This window comes from Lepus europaeus, chromosome 9 (genome assembly GCF_033115175.1).
Source record: "Lepus europaeus isolate LE1 chromosome 9, mLepTim1.pri, whole genome shotgun sequence".
Classification (NCBI taxonomy): Eukaryota; Metazoa; Chordata; class Mammalia; order Lagomorpha; family Leporidae; genus Lepus; species Lepus europaeus.
The window spans coordinates 104660618-104676551 of NC_084835.1; the positions used below are offsets into that span (position 1 = coordinate 104660618).

At 38.1% G+C, this 15934-nt stretch overlaps 1 protein-coding gene across 1 annotated transcript in view; it reads left to right on the forward strand.

The window, feature by feature from the left end:
* Positions 1-15934, forward strand: part of WDR7 (WD repeat domain 7) — a 376393-nt gene that overhangs the window by 274839 nt on the left and 85620 nt on the right. Inside the window, exons 22-24 of the mRNA XM_062201720.1 lie at positions 2564-2681; positions 5110-5259; positions 5887-5969. Coding sequence (XP_062057704.1) covers positions 2564-2681; positions 5110-5259; positions 5887-5969 — 351 coding nt within the window. The remainder of the gene's footprint in view (positions 1-2563; positions 2682-5109; positions 5260-5886; positions 5970-15934) is intronic.

Genomic DNA, 15934 nt, shown 5'->3' on the forward strand with positions numbered 1-15934 from the left:
CTCTCTGCAAGGGATCTGTTCCAAATTCCCCAGTGCATGCCTGAAACCAGGGGTAATACCAAAACTTATATACTGATGTACTGTATTTCTTCCTATGATAAAGTTTAATTTCTAAATAAGATACAGTAGATTAACAGCAACTAATAACAAAATACAACAATTACAGCAATGTACCATAGTAAAACTTATATAAATATAATATCTCTCCTTCTATCTCAAAATATCTTTTTATACTATACTCTCCTTCTCCTTGTGATGTAAGGTTATCTGGTGGTCTGTGTGATGAGGAAGTATGGTGAGTGACGTAGGCATGGTGAAGTAGAGTTTGGCTATTAGGTAAGGGTTGCTGGAACATAAGCACTGGGAAACTGTGACATTCAATCTGATAACCCAGACAGCTACATAGCTATGCTGGACAAAGAGATAATTCAGGTCTGGGTGGGATGGATAGGGATGGTGTCAGATTTCATCATGCTATTCACAATGGCGTGCAAATGTAAAACTTACATTGTTTATTCCGGCAATTTTTCATGTAATAATTTTGGACCACAGTTGACTGCTGGTAACAAACTACAGAATGCAAAACCACCCATGGGGGACTGGGGGCTCTGCAGTACAGTACTATCTCAGCACATCGGTGAACTTCTCTAGACCTCAGTTCTCATTTGTGAAGTACTTGTATCACTTACTTCACAGCGATGTTCTGGGGGCAGATGCCAGAGGGCATCACAGGAAAACACAACACAGGAGAAGTCTGGCTTTAGCCCTAGACCTTAGATTTTCTGTCCAGTTCTTTTTCCTCTGAATCGTGCCTTCCAGATGTGAGATAGGCTGCCCAGGAAATAGATATTCCTTTTCCTTTGCTGACTGCTTGTCAGAAATGTTGCCTGGGAATCCTTTCCAGCTCCAACATTCTCTGATTTTATTGATCTTGTGAAATTTGATTCAGGTGTGTTCAGAATATTCAATTAACATACCATCTTGGTTTGTTTCAGTCTTTCAATATCACCAACCCCTGTGCATGCACATTGATAAAAAAAAAAAAAAAAAAAGGCAACAGCACAGTATCTAAAAAGTTTCATTAGCTTTTGAGTTTCACTTAAAATATGAATATACACCAGTAACCTAAATTTTACAGTAATTAGTAAGCACTACAGCCATAGCAATACTCACATTGTAAGCATTTCTTTTGCTGAATTTGCAATGATAAAGTGCAGTCCAGGAAAGAAGCGGACCACCTCTTCCCAGTACCTCCTAGGACTCAAGGGCCCAGGCATCTTCCTTGGGTAGAGAAGTGCTCATCAGTGCATTGTGTGTGTTGATAGTTTGATACATGTGTTTGTTCTCTCAGCTCACATCTTTCTTTTCAGTAGTAAACATCAAAGGAAGAATCTCTGTACTCCTTTATTCAGACTTCCAGCTTTGCATCTACCTTCAATCTGAAAAAAGAAAATCATATTATCAGTGAATGGTTTAAGCAGTTAAAGTCACAAAACAATTATAAGCAGAATTTTCTATAATCAGTTTACCTTCCTTAACAGTGATGAGAATACCTATATTATACATCTTTGTTTTCAACTAAAAGTTAAAACAGTAATTCTTAGATCAAGTATAGAGATACCTGTAAACTATTTGAGAAATTTGAGTAAGCATAGTAGTTTAACATGAAGTGCATAGATCTATTTGATTGGAATAGGATAAATCTTAATGTATCTTTATATAAATATAAAATTATTTAGCTAGAGAAACTATAGATCCTGTACTAAGTAACAAAATGATCTTTGTATACATCTAATATGCAAACCACATGCTACATTTTAATTGATAGTCTTAATACTTTTATAGTGATATATATATATATATATATACACACACACACACACACATAATAAAAAGAAACCTTAGAAACCAGTTTTTTATCTATCTGCATTAGAGGTGTGGAATAAATGTAGCATCACATCCCAATTCTCACAGTTTGGAAAGATTTTTTCATTGTGTGTATAGTCTTATATATAGGCTGAACAATGTCATATTGTTTCTTCTTTATATAAAGGGAATTAGTGTCAGTTAATATAATTTTTGCACCAATACTAAAGAGGTATTGGCTGAGCTTGCTGATTAGTAGATTGGTCCTAAAACTAAGCTAGCAGCACTGAAGATATTTTAAACTGAAAACAAACCTGGCCTTTAAATAAATTATTACCTTTAACTTTTTTTAGGACAAAATTTGAAGATAGCCAGCATGATATTTCTTCTTACCGTTTTCTGAGCTTTGTGATATGTATTCAGTACTAGTTCTTGATAATTTGTTAACAAGGCGTTTTTAACACTTTGGACAGATGCACATACTGTTTTCAATCTTCACGGTTAATTATTCGATTTTGTATTTGATGCCAGAACACCCTGACTCCTAATCACTGCTCATTGTTGCAAGTCCATTATATTCTAACTGTTTGAGTGCTCCCATTGACCTTGAACTGACATTATAAGCTGTGTCTAATCTTTTCAGTCTATATTTCTAATGCTTCTTTTCTCTTTTCCTTTTTTTCTGATCCCTGTTTAGCATCACAATGGGGCTGCCTCTGAGCCCAGCAGCTGACTCCGCCCGCTCTGCGAGGCATGCCCTCTCGCTCATTGCCACTGCCAGACCACCCGCCTTCATCACTACCATAGCCAAAGAGGTGAGTGGAACTTCTCAGTGTGCTCCATCTTCTCATGCAGAGGCATTATTTGATATGCAAGCCTCATGGCCATATCCACAAGTAATCCTTCCAGTGGGTTGTAGTTTAGAAAAATCCAAGTTAGTAATTCAGTAATGAAATGAACACACATGTGTTTGTGTGTATTCAGTAATGAAATGAACACACATATGTTTGTGTAGTAGTTCAGTAATGAAATGAACACACATTGTGTTTGTGTGCATTCATTACTCCTACTTTTGTATCCATTTATACCACTTGTAAATCTTTGACAATAATTTTTCAATCTGAAATATAGCAGGCCCATGTCAATTAAGCTATTATAGTAAAGGTGTTCACTTTTTTTTTCAAGTCTAAGTACCTACTTGTAGTAAAAACCAAACTTATTTAGCCCTGGCTCACCAACTGTACACAAAAAATGTAAGTCATAAACTTGCTAATTGTTTTTCCTATTACATGTCACAGATAAAGACTTGAATGCCGATTGATTCCCACATTCTTAGTGTTCTAACTAATTGCCCACATCTAACTGAAAAACTAGTAAAGAACAATGAACCAATTATAGGATCTCTGCTGTAGGTCTTAGTAGTGGGAGAAAAAGGAAAGGATGATAAGCTCCGAAATTTTTTTAAAGGTTTGTCCCATTTCTGCATGAATAATATGCAGATTCCATGTCCCTAGGGAATGGCTCTGAGTTATTTTTCCTGTAGCAATGATGGATTTTTAAAACACAAAATAAATACCTCTAAGTCTACCCTGATAACCTGAAACCTACTGGTCCTGGGTGTGCCCCAGAGCCATCCCTAATAGAGTGCTGTAAATATCTGTGACGTGGAGGTAGCTGGGAAGAAGGAAGGAAGGTCTTGCTGGCAGTTTGTGTAGCTTATACAAGGCTGTAAGACTTTGGATTCATGTCTAAAATAAATCTGTAGACTAAGGATATGTGCTTTTCTTAAGTGCCCAGTTTTATAGTAAGATTCCATTATGTCAAAAATACACATAGATTTGTATGTCTTGTGAATGTTTGGGAACATGTGTGTATATCTAGATGAATAGTTTTATTAGCTTTGGAAATTTTTTTTAAACTTTTATTTAATGAATATAAATTTCCAAAGTACAGCTTATGGATTACAATGGCTTCCCCAATAACTTCCCTCCCACCCACAACCCTCCCCTTTCCCGCTCCCTCTCCCCTTCCATTCACATCAAGATTCATTTCCAATTCTCTTTATATACAGAAGATCAGTTTAGTATATATTAAGTAAATATTTCAACAGTTTGCACCCACATAGCAACACAAAGTGAAAAATACTGTTGGAGTACTAGTTATAGCATTAAATCACAATGTACAGCACATTAAGGACAGAGATCCTACATGATATTTTTTAAAAATGTTTTTATCCATTTTTCCTATCAGTGGAGTATACACAGCTAGTAATATTGAATATACTAACTAAGCCATACATTAATCTGATATGTGCTTATATTAATAGTGTCTTTAAATCTAATCTGTACCATTAATATATGAGTATTTTTAAATGAATTCTTAAAATATTCATGCTTTGGATTAATTTTGCTCCAGCTTCTGGCTGAAAGGTAATTTTCAAAATATTTTAATGTAACAGTCCATATTTATACCTTTTAAAAACAAATTCTCCACTTCACTTTTTAACTATACAATATTTTAAGTAAAATACTACTTGTGACTTTTATCACTGTCCCATATGAAACTCATCTATCCACCATTCTGTGACCAGTATAGTGCCAGCTCTTTTTTCTCTGAACTGTAAAGCTTACATTTTGTATAGGAAAAAGAAATCACACTGGATTTGTACTAATTTTTGGATCCAATTTCATTTGGATTTCTCAACTTGATGGTAAATTGCCTAGAATAGTGGCTTGGACACAGTGTTATAGCCATATGCATGGCTTTCAATATTTATATCTTTTCACCAAAGCAAATTTATCTTTTAATTATACTTTCCATGAACTTTTTGAAGTACCTTTGTATTTGTATCATTTACCATTATTACTTGAGAGTAGGGATTGTATCTGACACTTCTGGGCATCTCCTAACTGCTATACACCTCAGTACCTAAAAGTACCAAATTCACAAATCTTCAGCTTGTTTCTTTTTAAAAATATCGCAGTAATAATTGTATTTAGGCCTCAAATAATGCTCAGGAACTTAAAAGAATTTTGTTAAACAATATTTTCTGAGTTTTTATTTTACTAGGTACTTTTCTGCAACCAAAAGTGTTTCCTTACTCACCTCAATAGGTTTCTATTTGTTTATTATTTATTTTTTCTATTGTTTTAGTAAGTGAAAAACAAAAAATCAACCAGTGGCTAGAAATGTAAAAGTGTGTCAGCAGTCAGTCGTATCTGCAGCATGGAAATGTTTTCACAGGTGCACAGACATACAGCTCTTGCAGCAAATACCCAATCACAACAGAATATGCACACCACAACTCTTGCACGAGCTAAAGGGGAAATCCTGAGAGTCATTGAAATTCTAATTGAAAAGATGCCCACAGATGTTGTGGATCTTCTTGTGGAGGTAAGAATATCCTACTTCAAATGATGCATCAGTATTCTGAATTAAATAATCTATTGCAGTAATATTAATCAGTGTATTTACTTATGGCTTCTCTAAAACATACATAGAGACAGAAGGGGAGAGAGAGTGAGTCTGTGTGTGTGTGTGTATGTGTGAGAGAGAGAGAGAAAGAAAGAGAGAGAGAGAACTAAAATGAATTAACTTTTGTGCCATTTCTGGAGACATTAATTAAATTTCCTCAAAAATCAAAATGATTGCTATGTCTATTCACCATTCACGTGGAATTGCTCTGTGTTAGAGTAATTTTTAAAGATTATGTTCTCCTAGATCTTTCATTATAAATAAAACAAAATGTGTATTGTTAAATAAAAGCTAGTTACACTGTACATATGTCTGCATTTACCTTAAAATAAACAAGTCTGTTCTCTTTATTACACTACCCTTTAATGTTTTTATAGGTAAGAGAAAGGATACCACGTAGCCTATGCACATTTGAAACTGCTCTTGTCTCTCTCTAAAGACTAACGTCAAACTATTTAGAATTTTCATAGGCAAATGTTAATCCTTTAAATTCTGGAAAATTATCTACTTGAGATTAATTTTAGATCTATGTCTTTTTTGCCAAAGGTTATGGACATCATTATGTACTGCCTTGAAGGATCTTTAGTTAAAAAGAAAGGTCTTCAGGAGTGTTTCCCAGCCATCTGCAGGTAATAACCTTCAACAGTATGCAGAATAATTTTCAGTAACATATTTTTAGAAAACGAGGTGGGGTGTTGATGGAAATCTTCCTCAGAAATTCAATTATAATTAATTAGTATCAATTATTTTCTGAGAAAACCACAAATATAGTAGAACTAACTATTTGAAAGTGAGTCTGGAGACATTTTGTTCAAAACTTAAAAAATGAGTAAGACACAGCATGTGTTGAATGTGTGTTTTTATTTCTGTTACTCAATGATTATGTACTTTACAAAATGGAGTTAGGAAACCTCTGACACAGGGCAGAAGATGCACTTTTCAGCCAGTAGGAATCTTTGTGCCACGTTTTCACTGGTAAATTTTATTTTTAATATAAAGGCCATTATTTGTGTTAAGTATAGGTGTTTTCCCTATAAGAAGGCAGCAAAAGGAGCCAAAAAGCTTTACAACTCAACAACAGATGTGTTAGTCAGCTTCCATCACGATAACTAAACACCCAGTGCAGGCTGCTCCTCATGGAAGGAGTGTATCTCAGCTCTTGGTTCTGGAGGTTCACAGTCCCAGACTGGTTCTGCTTCTGATGATTGCGCTCCTCTGGCAGGGTCCCCAGGCCATGCAGAGAATCCCGTGGCAACAGGGAGCACACGTGCCTCTGTGTCTCCTTGTCAAACCACCATGTTCAATCTTGGCACTCCACTCAAACCCTAACAACCTAATCCAATCTAATAACTTCCCGAAGGCACGTTGGGGACCAAGATGATTTTACAGGGGACTTTAGGAGGACATGCAAACTACTATCCAATCCATAGCAACAATGTTACATATGTCACATCTAACTGAAAGAATTGTGTATGTTTTGTATAGCATGTAGCTGTTATTATATGAAGATTTTTAAAGATTTGTTTATTTACTTATTTGAAAAGCAGAGTTGCAGAAAGAGAGGGAGAGGCAGAAAGAGAAAGAGAAAGAGAAAGAAAGAGAAAGAGAGATCTTTCATCAGCTGGTTCACTCCCCAAATGGTTGCAACAGCCAGGGCTGGCCCAGTCTGAAAGCAGGAGCCAGGAGCTTCCTCCAAATCTTCCACATGGCTGCAGAGGCCCAAGGGCCTATGTTATCTTCCACTGCTTTCCCAGGCACATTAGCAGGAAGCTGGATCTGAAGTGGAGCAGCTGGAACTCAAACCAGTGCCCATATGGGATTCCGGTATCACAGGCAGTGGCTTAACCTACTATGCCACAATGCCAGCCCCTATGATATGAAGAATTTGAAGTGTAAAAATGTAAGAACAGGGGCCAGCATTGTGGTGTAGAGGATAAAACTGCCACCAGTGATGCCAGCATCCCTTATGAGTGCCAATTCAAGTCCCTGCTGCTACACTTTTTCGGCTTTTACAATAGGACTTTTTATCCTAGCCTCTATACTTTGCAGTTTCTGACTTATACCATCAAAAAGTAAAAATGTGAACATAGATTTTTTAATATACGTTGTACCATACAGGTGCATTCTTCCTTGTGATGTTGATTAGACAAATCAGTATACAGTAATTTTTTTTAAGATTTATTTATTTTATTTGAAAGACAGAGTTACAGAGCAAGAGGGAGAGACAGAGACATCTTCTATTCGCTGATTCTCTCCCCAAACGGCCACAGTGTCTAAAGCTGGGCCAGATTGAAGCCAGGAGCCCGGAGCTTTTTCCTGGTCTCCCACATGGGTAAAGGGGCCCAAGCACTTGGGCCATCTTCCACTGCTTTCCCAGGCACATTAGCAGGGAGCTGAATATGAAGTAGAGCAGCCAGGACTCAAACTGGTGCCCATATGGGATGCCAGGCACTACAGGCAGTGGCTTTACCTGCTATGCCACAGTGCCAGTCCCAGTAAAATAATTTTTAATATTGTGCCACATTAATTCTGCTGTAGGTTCTTCATGTTAAAATTTGTATGTATTTAATCACTCATGCAATTAACTGATTTTAAGAATACATGTAGCTTTTACCTTCCTAGCTGAATATTCTCTTTGCAAATGTCTATATTAAAATGCACAGTGTTTGTGACAGGTGGAGGTGGTGAGGAAGCAGTTCTATTGGGGCTTACCCTACTGAATGCTAACAGTGTCCTTTATAGCACCAGGCACTGCTGTGCAAATAAGCTTCCTGGAGTTAATGTGAGTAAATTGCTCAGTGTTTAAAGGCCTGTTTCCCGCTTTGCTGGAAGCCTGCCATCTCTGCAAGCAGCATCCTCCGCCCTGAGTCGGCCGCCGTCCGCTTTGGTTTGCTGCTGTTCGATCACTGAGGACTAGGATTCTGCATGAATGTTAAGGAGGCATTTGTCTGTCTTCCTTGAATGGATCCTCAGTATACAGTTTTTCTGATTTGGCAGAAAGCAGTTTTATTTTGTTTATTAATTTAAACACATTCATTGCACACTTACCGTGCCTCAGGTAGGCCCTGGGGAAGTGGTGAGGAATAAGGTGATATTCTCAAGGAGCCTAGAGTCTAAGAGGGGAGCTAGATACACAGACACAGATGAGGCCAGCTCCTGTGTTATGTGCATCCCAGGGACCAAATGGGGCCGTCAATGCAGGCATAATTGGCATATCGGAGTCTGAAAAAGCTTCACAAGGGAGAGGGCCAATGAACATATTATCTGTAGAAAAGTTTTGCCAGTGCAGAGAGGAGCTTGTCCTCTGAGGGGCTGGGCTAGGGCGGTGGGGGTGGTCAGTAGTGGGTTCTGGGAAAGCTTCACAGAAGAGTTGTAGCAGTGGGCTTTGTGGAGCAAACAGGTGTGTTTCATCCTGAACTGCACAGGCAGCCAGACCTGCCAGCATTTGGAGTGAATGTTCGGAGGCACAAAAACACCCAGTGAGTTTGATAAATGTCGTGTGAAAGGGTGGCTGCAACTGAGGTTGAGCAGGGAAGTCGAGTGTCATGCCAGGGCATGGAATTTCACGTGGAAAGTTTGTCCATTGTTGAAGAGAATGGGGACCCAGGGCTGGGAAGATAGAAGCCAGCCACACAGGACTACTTGTTTGGGCATAAGTCATAAACATAGAAGGACGATTAATAGAACAAGCTTGTAACTTATGCTGAATGTTAGTTAGAACATAGATATACTGGCAGCAGGATTGTTGCAACCCTGAATTAGTTTTGTGTATATGAAGAAGCAGTGGAAGAAGTAAAACAGGTAACATTTAAGAATGAATTCCTGTAGATGCTTTGCCAACTCACTGGCCTTTGCTTTACCTTCATCCATCTGCTGGGTGATCTTCAGAAGGGCATCGGGCAGCACTCTAGGTTATTGCTGTTAAGGGCAGAAGGACAGAGGATTCTGAGTAATTTACATTTAATCACCTGGTATATAAATAGTATAGCTTCAGTTAAAAATACTGTGGTTACAAAGAAAGTAAGAGTTAGCTCCTTTTCAGGCTTGGGCAGATAAACATCACTGAACTATCTTTAAGAATTCATTTTTTTTCCTTTATTTGACAGGCAGGTGAGAGAGAGAGACAGAGAGAAAGGTCTTCCTTCTGTTGGTTCACCCCCCCCCCCCCAAATGGCCGCTACAGCTGGCACACTATGCCAATCTGAAGCCAGGAGCCAGGGGCTTCCTCCTGGTCTCCCATGCAGGTGCAGGGGCCCAAGCACTTGGGCCATCCTCCACTGCCTTCCCAGGCCGCAGCAGAGAACTGGACTGGAAGAGGAGCATCCGGGACTAGAACCCGGCACCCTTATGGAATGCCGGTGCCATAGGCAGAGAATTAACCAAGTGAGCCATGGCGCTGGCCCCAAGAATTCATTATTAAAATTTAGTTGCAAGTTGCTGTGTTACTGAACTTAAATCCATTTGTAAAGTCCCTCACACAATAGACCAGTAAATACTGAGTGTGTCATGTTAGATTCAATTTGATTATGTATTCTTCATTCAGTTATCATATCAACACTGACCTACTTTATACTAGATTGCACTGACATAAAATAGGAAAGTGTAGGGCCGTACTTGTGGTATATGCTATGCAGATGTTTACAGAACTATATAGGAAGTAGTAGATAAAAGCACTCTTTAGTGATACATATATGTTCCAAAAGGAACAGATGGTTATTTGTTGTGTAAAAATATTTTCAACTAACATCAGGGAAACTGAAGCTCTTACAAGCTATGATGAAAACTCAATTAGAAACGAAGTTAAAAAACTTATGAAAATATAATAGGTGCAATATTTAAGGTTAAAACTATTATGTTCTTAAAGACTAGTAATCACGTAATACACAAAAAATAAAGGATAAGTGATGCTTTAAGTGAATTGAATTTGATGAGAAAATATGATATATGTAAGAGTTGGATGGTTTCCATATTTTTAATAGCAAAGATGAATTATGCCTTTGAGTGTGATTTTTAGTTACTTACAACTGCAGAATCACATATATTATCTGTAGCTTGATGGAGGGAGGTTTTGTCTTCATTTTTTTAAAGTGCCCTATCACAAGTAGTAGCCCCATTTGGCCAAAGACCACTTGTCTCTGAGTTCTCAGATAGGTCCTTATTCCATGTACTTGTATTGTTTTTAAGTTGAGGCAATTTATTTGATGTATAACTAAGAGTGACTTAATTTTTATGTTTTTTAAAGACCTGTCAAATAAATGCACAGATTCAAAAGAAATCCTTTGTTGGACTCTTCCATTTTTAGTTTAAAAAATATGAACACTCAGTGTGGGCGCTCAATAACCGTGGTTGAATAATGATACCAGCTATGCCTTTTCATGTGTTTAGTCCTTAATTTCAACATAATAAATGGCACCAGTTATTTCACATAAACAGTGACCTTGCTGCATTGTTTTTATAGAATTATAGGCTGTAGAATTTTGAATCTGAAAGGGACCTTCTGTTAGGAGTCCCCTACTGCTGTCCTTCGTCCTACAGATGGGCAGACTGAAGAACTTTTTTCATGCTGACCCTGGTTTTTCTCAGCAGCTTTCCCAGGCACTATCGCACAGGCAGAGGTCAGGGACACAGATGACCAGTGAAGACTTCCAGGCCTCTTGCTCTTCATCCTTCCCTCCTTCCTCTCACCTCCTCTCAGACCTGGCTCTTTAGTGAAACCTTCTCTCACCTTTTTATTTTTCCAATATTTGAAAGCTGACTATAAATTTTTTATCTTACTCTGCTGTATTCTTTTGATTGACACATGATACTTGTGCATATTTATGAGATCCAGTCTGATGTTTTGATTCATATATGTGTTGGGTAATGTTCAGAACAGTCTCAGGATAATCAGCATGCCATCACCTTAACACTTACCTCATTTCTTCGTGGACTACTTCCCTGTGGCATCACTTTCCTAACCTGGAGGCTTTCTTGTCTCTCACTTAAAAACCCTTCCTCTACCTGCTGCCCAGTCTCTTATGTCCTGTTGTTCAGAAAAAGGAGCCAGTACTTTGTCCATTTGGTTACTTCTGCACCTGTGAGCTACTGGAATCTGATTTTTGCCCCTACTGTTAGGCTCTCTCTTACTGCTCTGGTTACAATTTTTTGACAGTCAAATGCTTTTCAGTCTTTGAGGTGATGGTTCTCTAACTTTCTAGCCTCAGGATCTCATAAAAATTGAAGAACTGAAAGAGTTTTTATTGATGAAAATTTTATGTTTAGATTTTTAGTATATTAGGAATTAAAACCAAGCATTTTAAATTTAGATTTTCACAGATTTCTTTAAAGTCTGGCTTAAGAAAACAGGTGAGAGTTTTATGTCTGGATGTCTGTTGCAGTATGTTGTTTCGTTTGAAGTATTTGATGAAAATCTGGCCTCACTAAAATATGTTACTGCCAAGGAGCAGACTGTTTTAATTGCTTTTTCAGATAATTCTGTATCTTCCATTCTTACCACACCAAAGCTCAGCATGTGGTTGCTTTTTGAAGGTTAGCTGCAACGTGGACTCTCAGTCATCTGAACTTTTCATTTGTTATGTTAAATTCAACCTTGTGTCCTGCACTTTGAATGGGTCTTTCACCTGCCAGTGATTTTCTAACATTATGTATTGACCCTTGGAAAACACTAGTTCACTGAGTTACATAAGTTGTTCAGATATTGTCACCTTACAGTCCTCGCCAAACTCTCACATTTGCTAATATTACTGTTAATCTCCTCAAAAAGGTTCATCAGTCTTGAGAAGTCAAATAGTTTTTCAAAGTTCTGGTTTTTACTTGAAAGTTTGGATTTTATCATTGGCAAATTTTGTCAGTTGTGCTTCTGAACAGGCTGACTGTTTCATTTTCAGATGTCTCCCAAATATCCAGATCCAAATAACCGTAGTTTGTTTCTCAGAATCATGTTCCCGGAGGAGAGCAGGTGATTTGTCTTGTGGCTCCTTCCATGTGTTTTTCTCCGAGGCGACCGTGACATTGCAGTGGGCAGAACTGCTTTGTGTGCGCATCCCATTTTGTACACAATGTTGCTATTTTTTTACTGCCTGTGCACAGCAATGAAGTGAAGTGACTCCTGCTACACTTCGGTGCCTTTACCTTGGTTTTAGTGGAGAGGCCAGCAGCTTTTCCTGTCACTGCTTTCCAATCACCAGTACAAAGTCAACACAACAAAAAATATCAAATTATATTCAGTATTTTTATGAAGAGAGTTTTGACATCATGTGCTTTTCATAGGAACGTACGGCTAACGGAGTCCACAGACCACTCTCTTGAGAACACTGGTTTAGTGAAATTCTTTGTTGTATGGAAATAGGAAACATTTCTTGTTTCTTAAACCTCATTTGCTTTCTGCATCCACCGTAACCCAAAGTCATAACCTTCCCTTGGTTCCAGCACTTGAGGAGAAGGCAGACTAGAACTCAGGAAGACCAGAGGTTACGATTTTGTGACTCAGTAAGTCCTGAAATTTATTCTATTCCTTTTAAAAGGTCCTTAATTTTCCAGGGGTTCCTGACTCTCCTCAAATCCCATTGACTGAAAAAACCATGGAGTTTTGATGTTAAGCAAAGAATCGTTATGCACAAAAGCAGGCAGCAAATGTGCCTACCAAGTAGAACTCACATCGTAGCAGGTGTCTTACTAAGTGTCTCGGATCTGCATTCTTCAAATTGCATTCTAAATTCACTATGCTCAGGGTACGTTGGTCTTTCTTCTGTTCCTGGCCCAGGGACAAGCTTATTCCTCCAGCAAGACTTCTGTTCTTACTATTTCCAAGGTTGGTAGTGGACATCCTCCATGTAAGGACCCGACCTGCTTGCTCTTGTCCTTCTGGTCAACCTCCCCTGGCCTCCCTCTCTGCAGTAGGCCCCTTGCCATCATTGTCACATTACCTTCTTAGCTTCATAGAATTTTATCATCTGAACTCCTCTTATTTCTGTTTTGTGTGCTTGTTAAGCCCTTAAGAACGGGGATCTATTATGAATAATGTCCCCTTATGTTCCAAGCAATCTTAACTGTTAAATGAATAAATGCAAAGCTGTTCTATCAGTGAGGATCTGGAGGGTCTCCATCCGGAACAAAGGGCAACACTTTAGGCCTGTTCCTCCCACCCACGCTCCGTTACTTCTGTTACCCCAGCATTCCCTTCTGTAACTCTCAGATGCTTCTGCCCAGACCCATCTCATCCTGTGGATTCCACAGTTAACCCAGAGTCTCAGCAGTGCTAAGAACTCAGTAAGTGTTTAGCTATCTTTTGTTTAATTGAAACCAATTTCTCAATGATAAAGAATATGTGTAAGTTCCCAAAACACAGTATGTATGAAATCTAATGATGTATATACATAGCATATATCTTAAAATATATATACTATTTATATTACATATACTTGTATATGTAATATATACACTGTAAATACAGTGTATATAGAGTCTGTTTTTATCAAAGACTTAAGACGCTAAGCGAAAAATTCTCAACCTCTTTAGTTGAGACACAGAAAAAGAGAGCAGCCCCCCTCCAATGGCACGTGTCCAAAATGCTCAGTGGCAAGAGCTGGGCCAGGCCAAAGCCAGGACCTGGGATTCAATCCCAGTTTCCTTGTGGATGATGGGGATCCATTGACTTGAGCCATCACTGATGCCTCCCAGGGTCTGTGTTAGCAGGAAACTGCAGTCAGGATCCAGAGGCAGGAATCAAACCCAGGCACTCTGATATGGGATGTGGACATTCTCAACCTCTAGGCCAAATGCAGGCCCTCAGAGATTTTTAATTTATTCAGGTTAATTATAATGACATTTTATTTTCTAACACAAAACAAATGAAGAGAGTGGCATTGCTTTATGTTTTTGCCTATCTCTTTGATACCAGACTTGATGGACATCAGATGGATTCTCCTATTTGCTTCCACTTGTGATATCTCATGCCCTATAGCACTGGAAAACTCAGCTGTACTTGATAAGATGAAAGTGAAAAGAGCAAATAACACCTTAAAGCTAATGAGAGAGCTTGAGCAGTGCAACTGTAAGCCATCACCAGGCCTGCAGGAAGCAATGCTAGAAGGTAGAGGCTCCTGTCTGCCACACCTATTGTTCCCCAGCCTTGGTCTCATCCCATGCTTCAGTGTCCTCCTCTATGAAACAGGGTGCTTCTGCACCTGCACTCACGTGGGAGACCAAGAATCTCCAGGCTCCTAGCTTCAGCCTAGACCAGCCCTGGCTGTTGTGGCCATCTGGAGAGTGAACCAGCGGATGAAAGAGCTCGCTCTCTCTCTCTCTCTCTCTCTCTCTCTCTCTCTGCCTTTGCCTTTCTGTAACTCTGCCTTTCAAATAAATAAAAGCAGGGGGCTTCTAGTGCCTACAAAAGTGGAAAATTCAGCTCAAAATAGAATAATTTTAAGAATAGTTACTACTTTTCTCATGACTAATTATTCAACATATTCCCAATCATTATCTCTTAATAAATTTGAAGCATGTTAAAATTTCTTTCCTGATTTGTCTGTACATATGTATGCTGCAGTTTTTCAGTGTTTTCCTAAAAACTCTTCAATTAGCTATCAAATCTAATGCTACACTAGAATATTTGATGAACAAAAAAGTCAATTAGTATGGAAAATAAGTTAAACATTTTAAGAAAAACAAAGAATTTCTGTTTTGTTTAATATAAAATATTTTTATAATGATAAAGTTTTGTAGAAAAACGTTTAAGTGGAAACTAGAGGCAAGGTTTTCATATATTATTGTGCTTTTTTGTTTTTAAAAGCATGCCATCTTTGATACATTCAGACACTACAAAGAATTAATTAGCTATCAACCTATGGAAAGACATGAAGAAAATTTAAATGCATGTTACTAAGTAAAAGAAGCTAATATGAAAAGGTTTCTTACTAGATGATTCTCATCATATGACATTATGGAAAAGGCAAAACTACAAAGTCAATAGAAAAACAGTAGTTGCCAGGAGCAAGGGCGGGGGAGAGAGCATTTAGGGCAGTGAAACTATTCTCTGTGGTATATATACATTGGTCAGAACCCATAGAGTGGGCAACACCAAGAATAAACTCATGTGATCTGTGGACACTGGGTGGTGATGATGTGTCAGTGTAGACTCATCCATTGTAACCTGTAGCACTGTGGTATAGGGTGTTAATAGTGGAGATAGGAGTAATGTAGCAACTCTATACTTTCTGCTCAGTTTTGCTGGTAACCCAAAACTGCTCTAAGAAATGAAGTTGTTTTTTTTTTTTTTTAAAGCATATCATCTATTCAGTATACCTACTGAAAAGTCAAGAAGCCAATGTGAGCTTCAGTGGTATTTATTGTTATCATTGATTAGGTTTTTATTTTTGATGAATCATCATATCCATTGTCATTCACTGATGGGTAAGAAATATAATGGATAACATACAAGTATTTGAAATACAATACTTGGTGGTGTTTATTAAAGTTGAGAATTAATGTAAAAAGAAGATATTTTAATTCATTGACTTTTAGTTTAATGTATAGATAGCCATTCTCTGTATCTACTTCCAAAATTAGGTAGAAAAAAGCAATCATGCAGGAAATA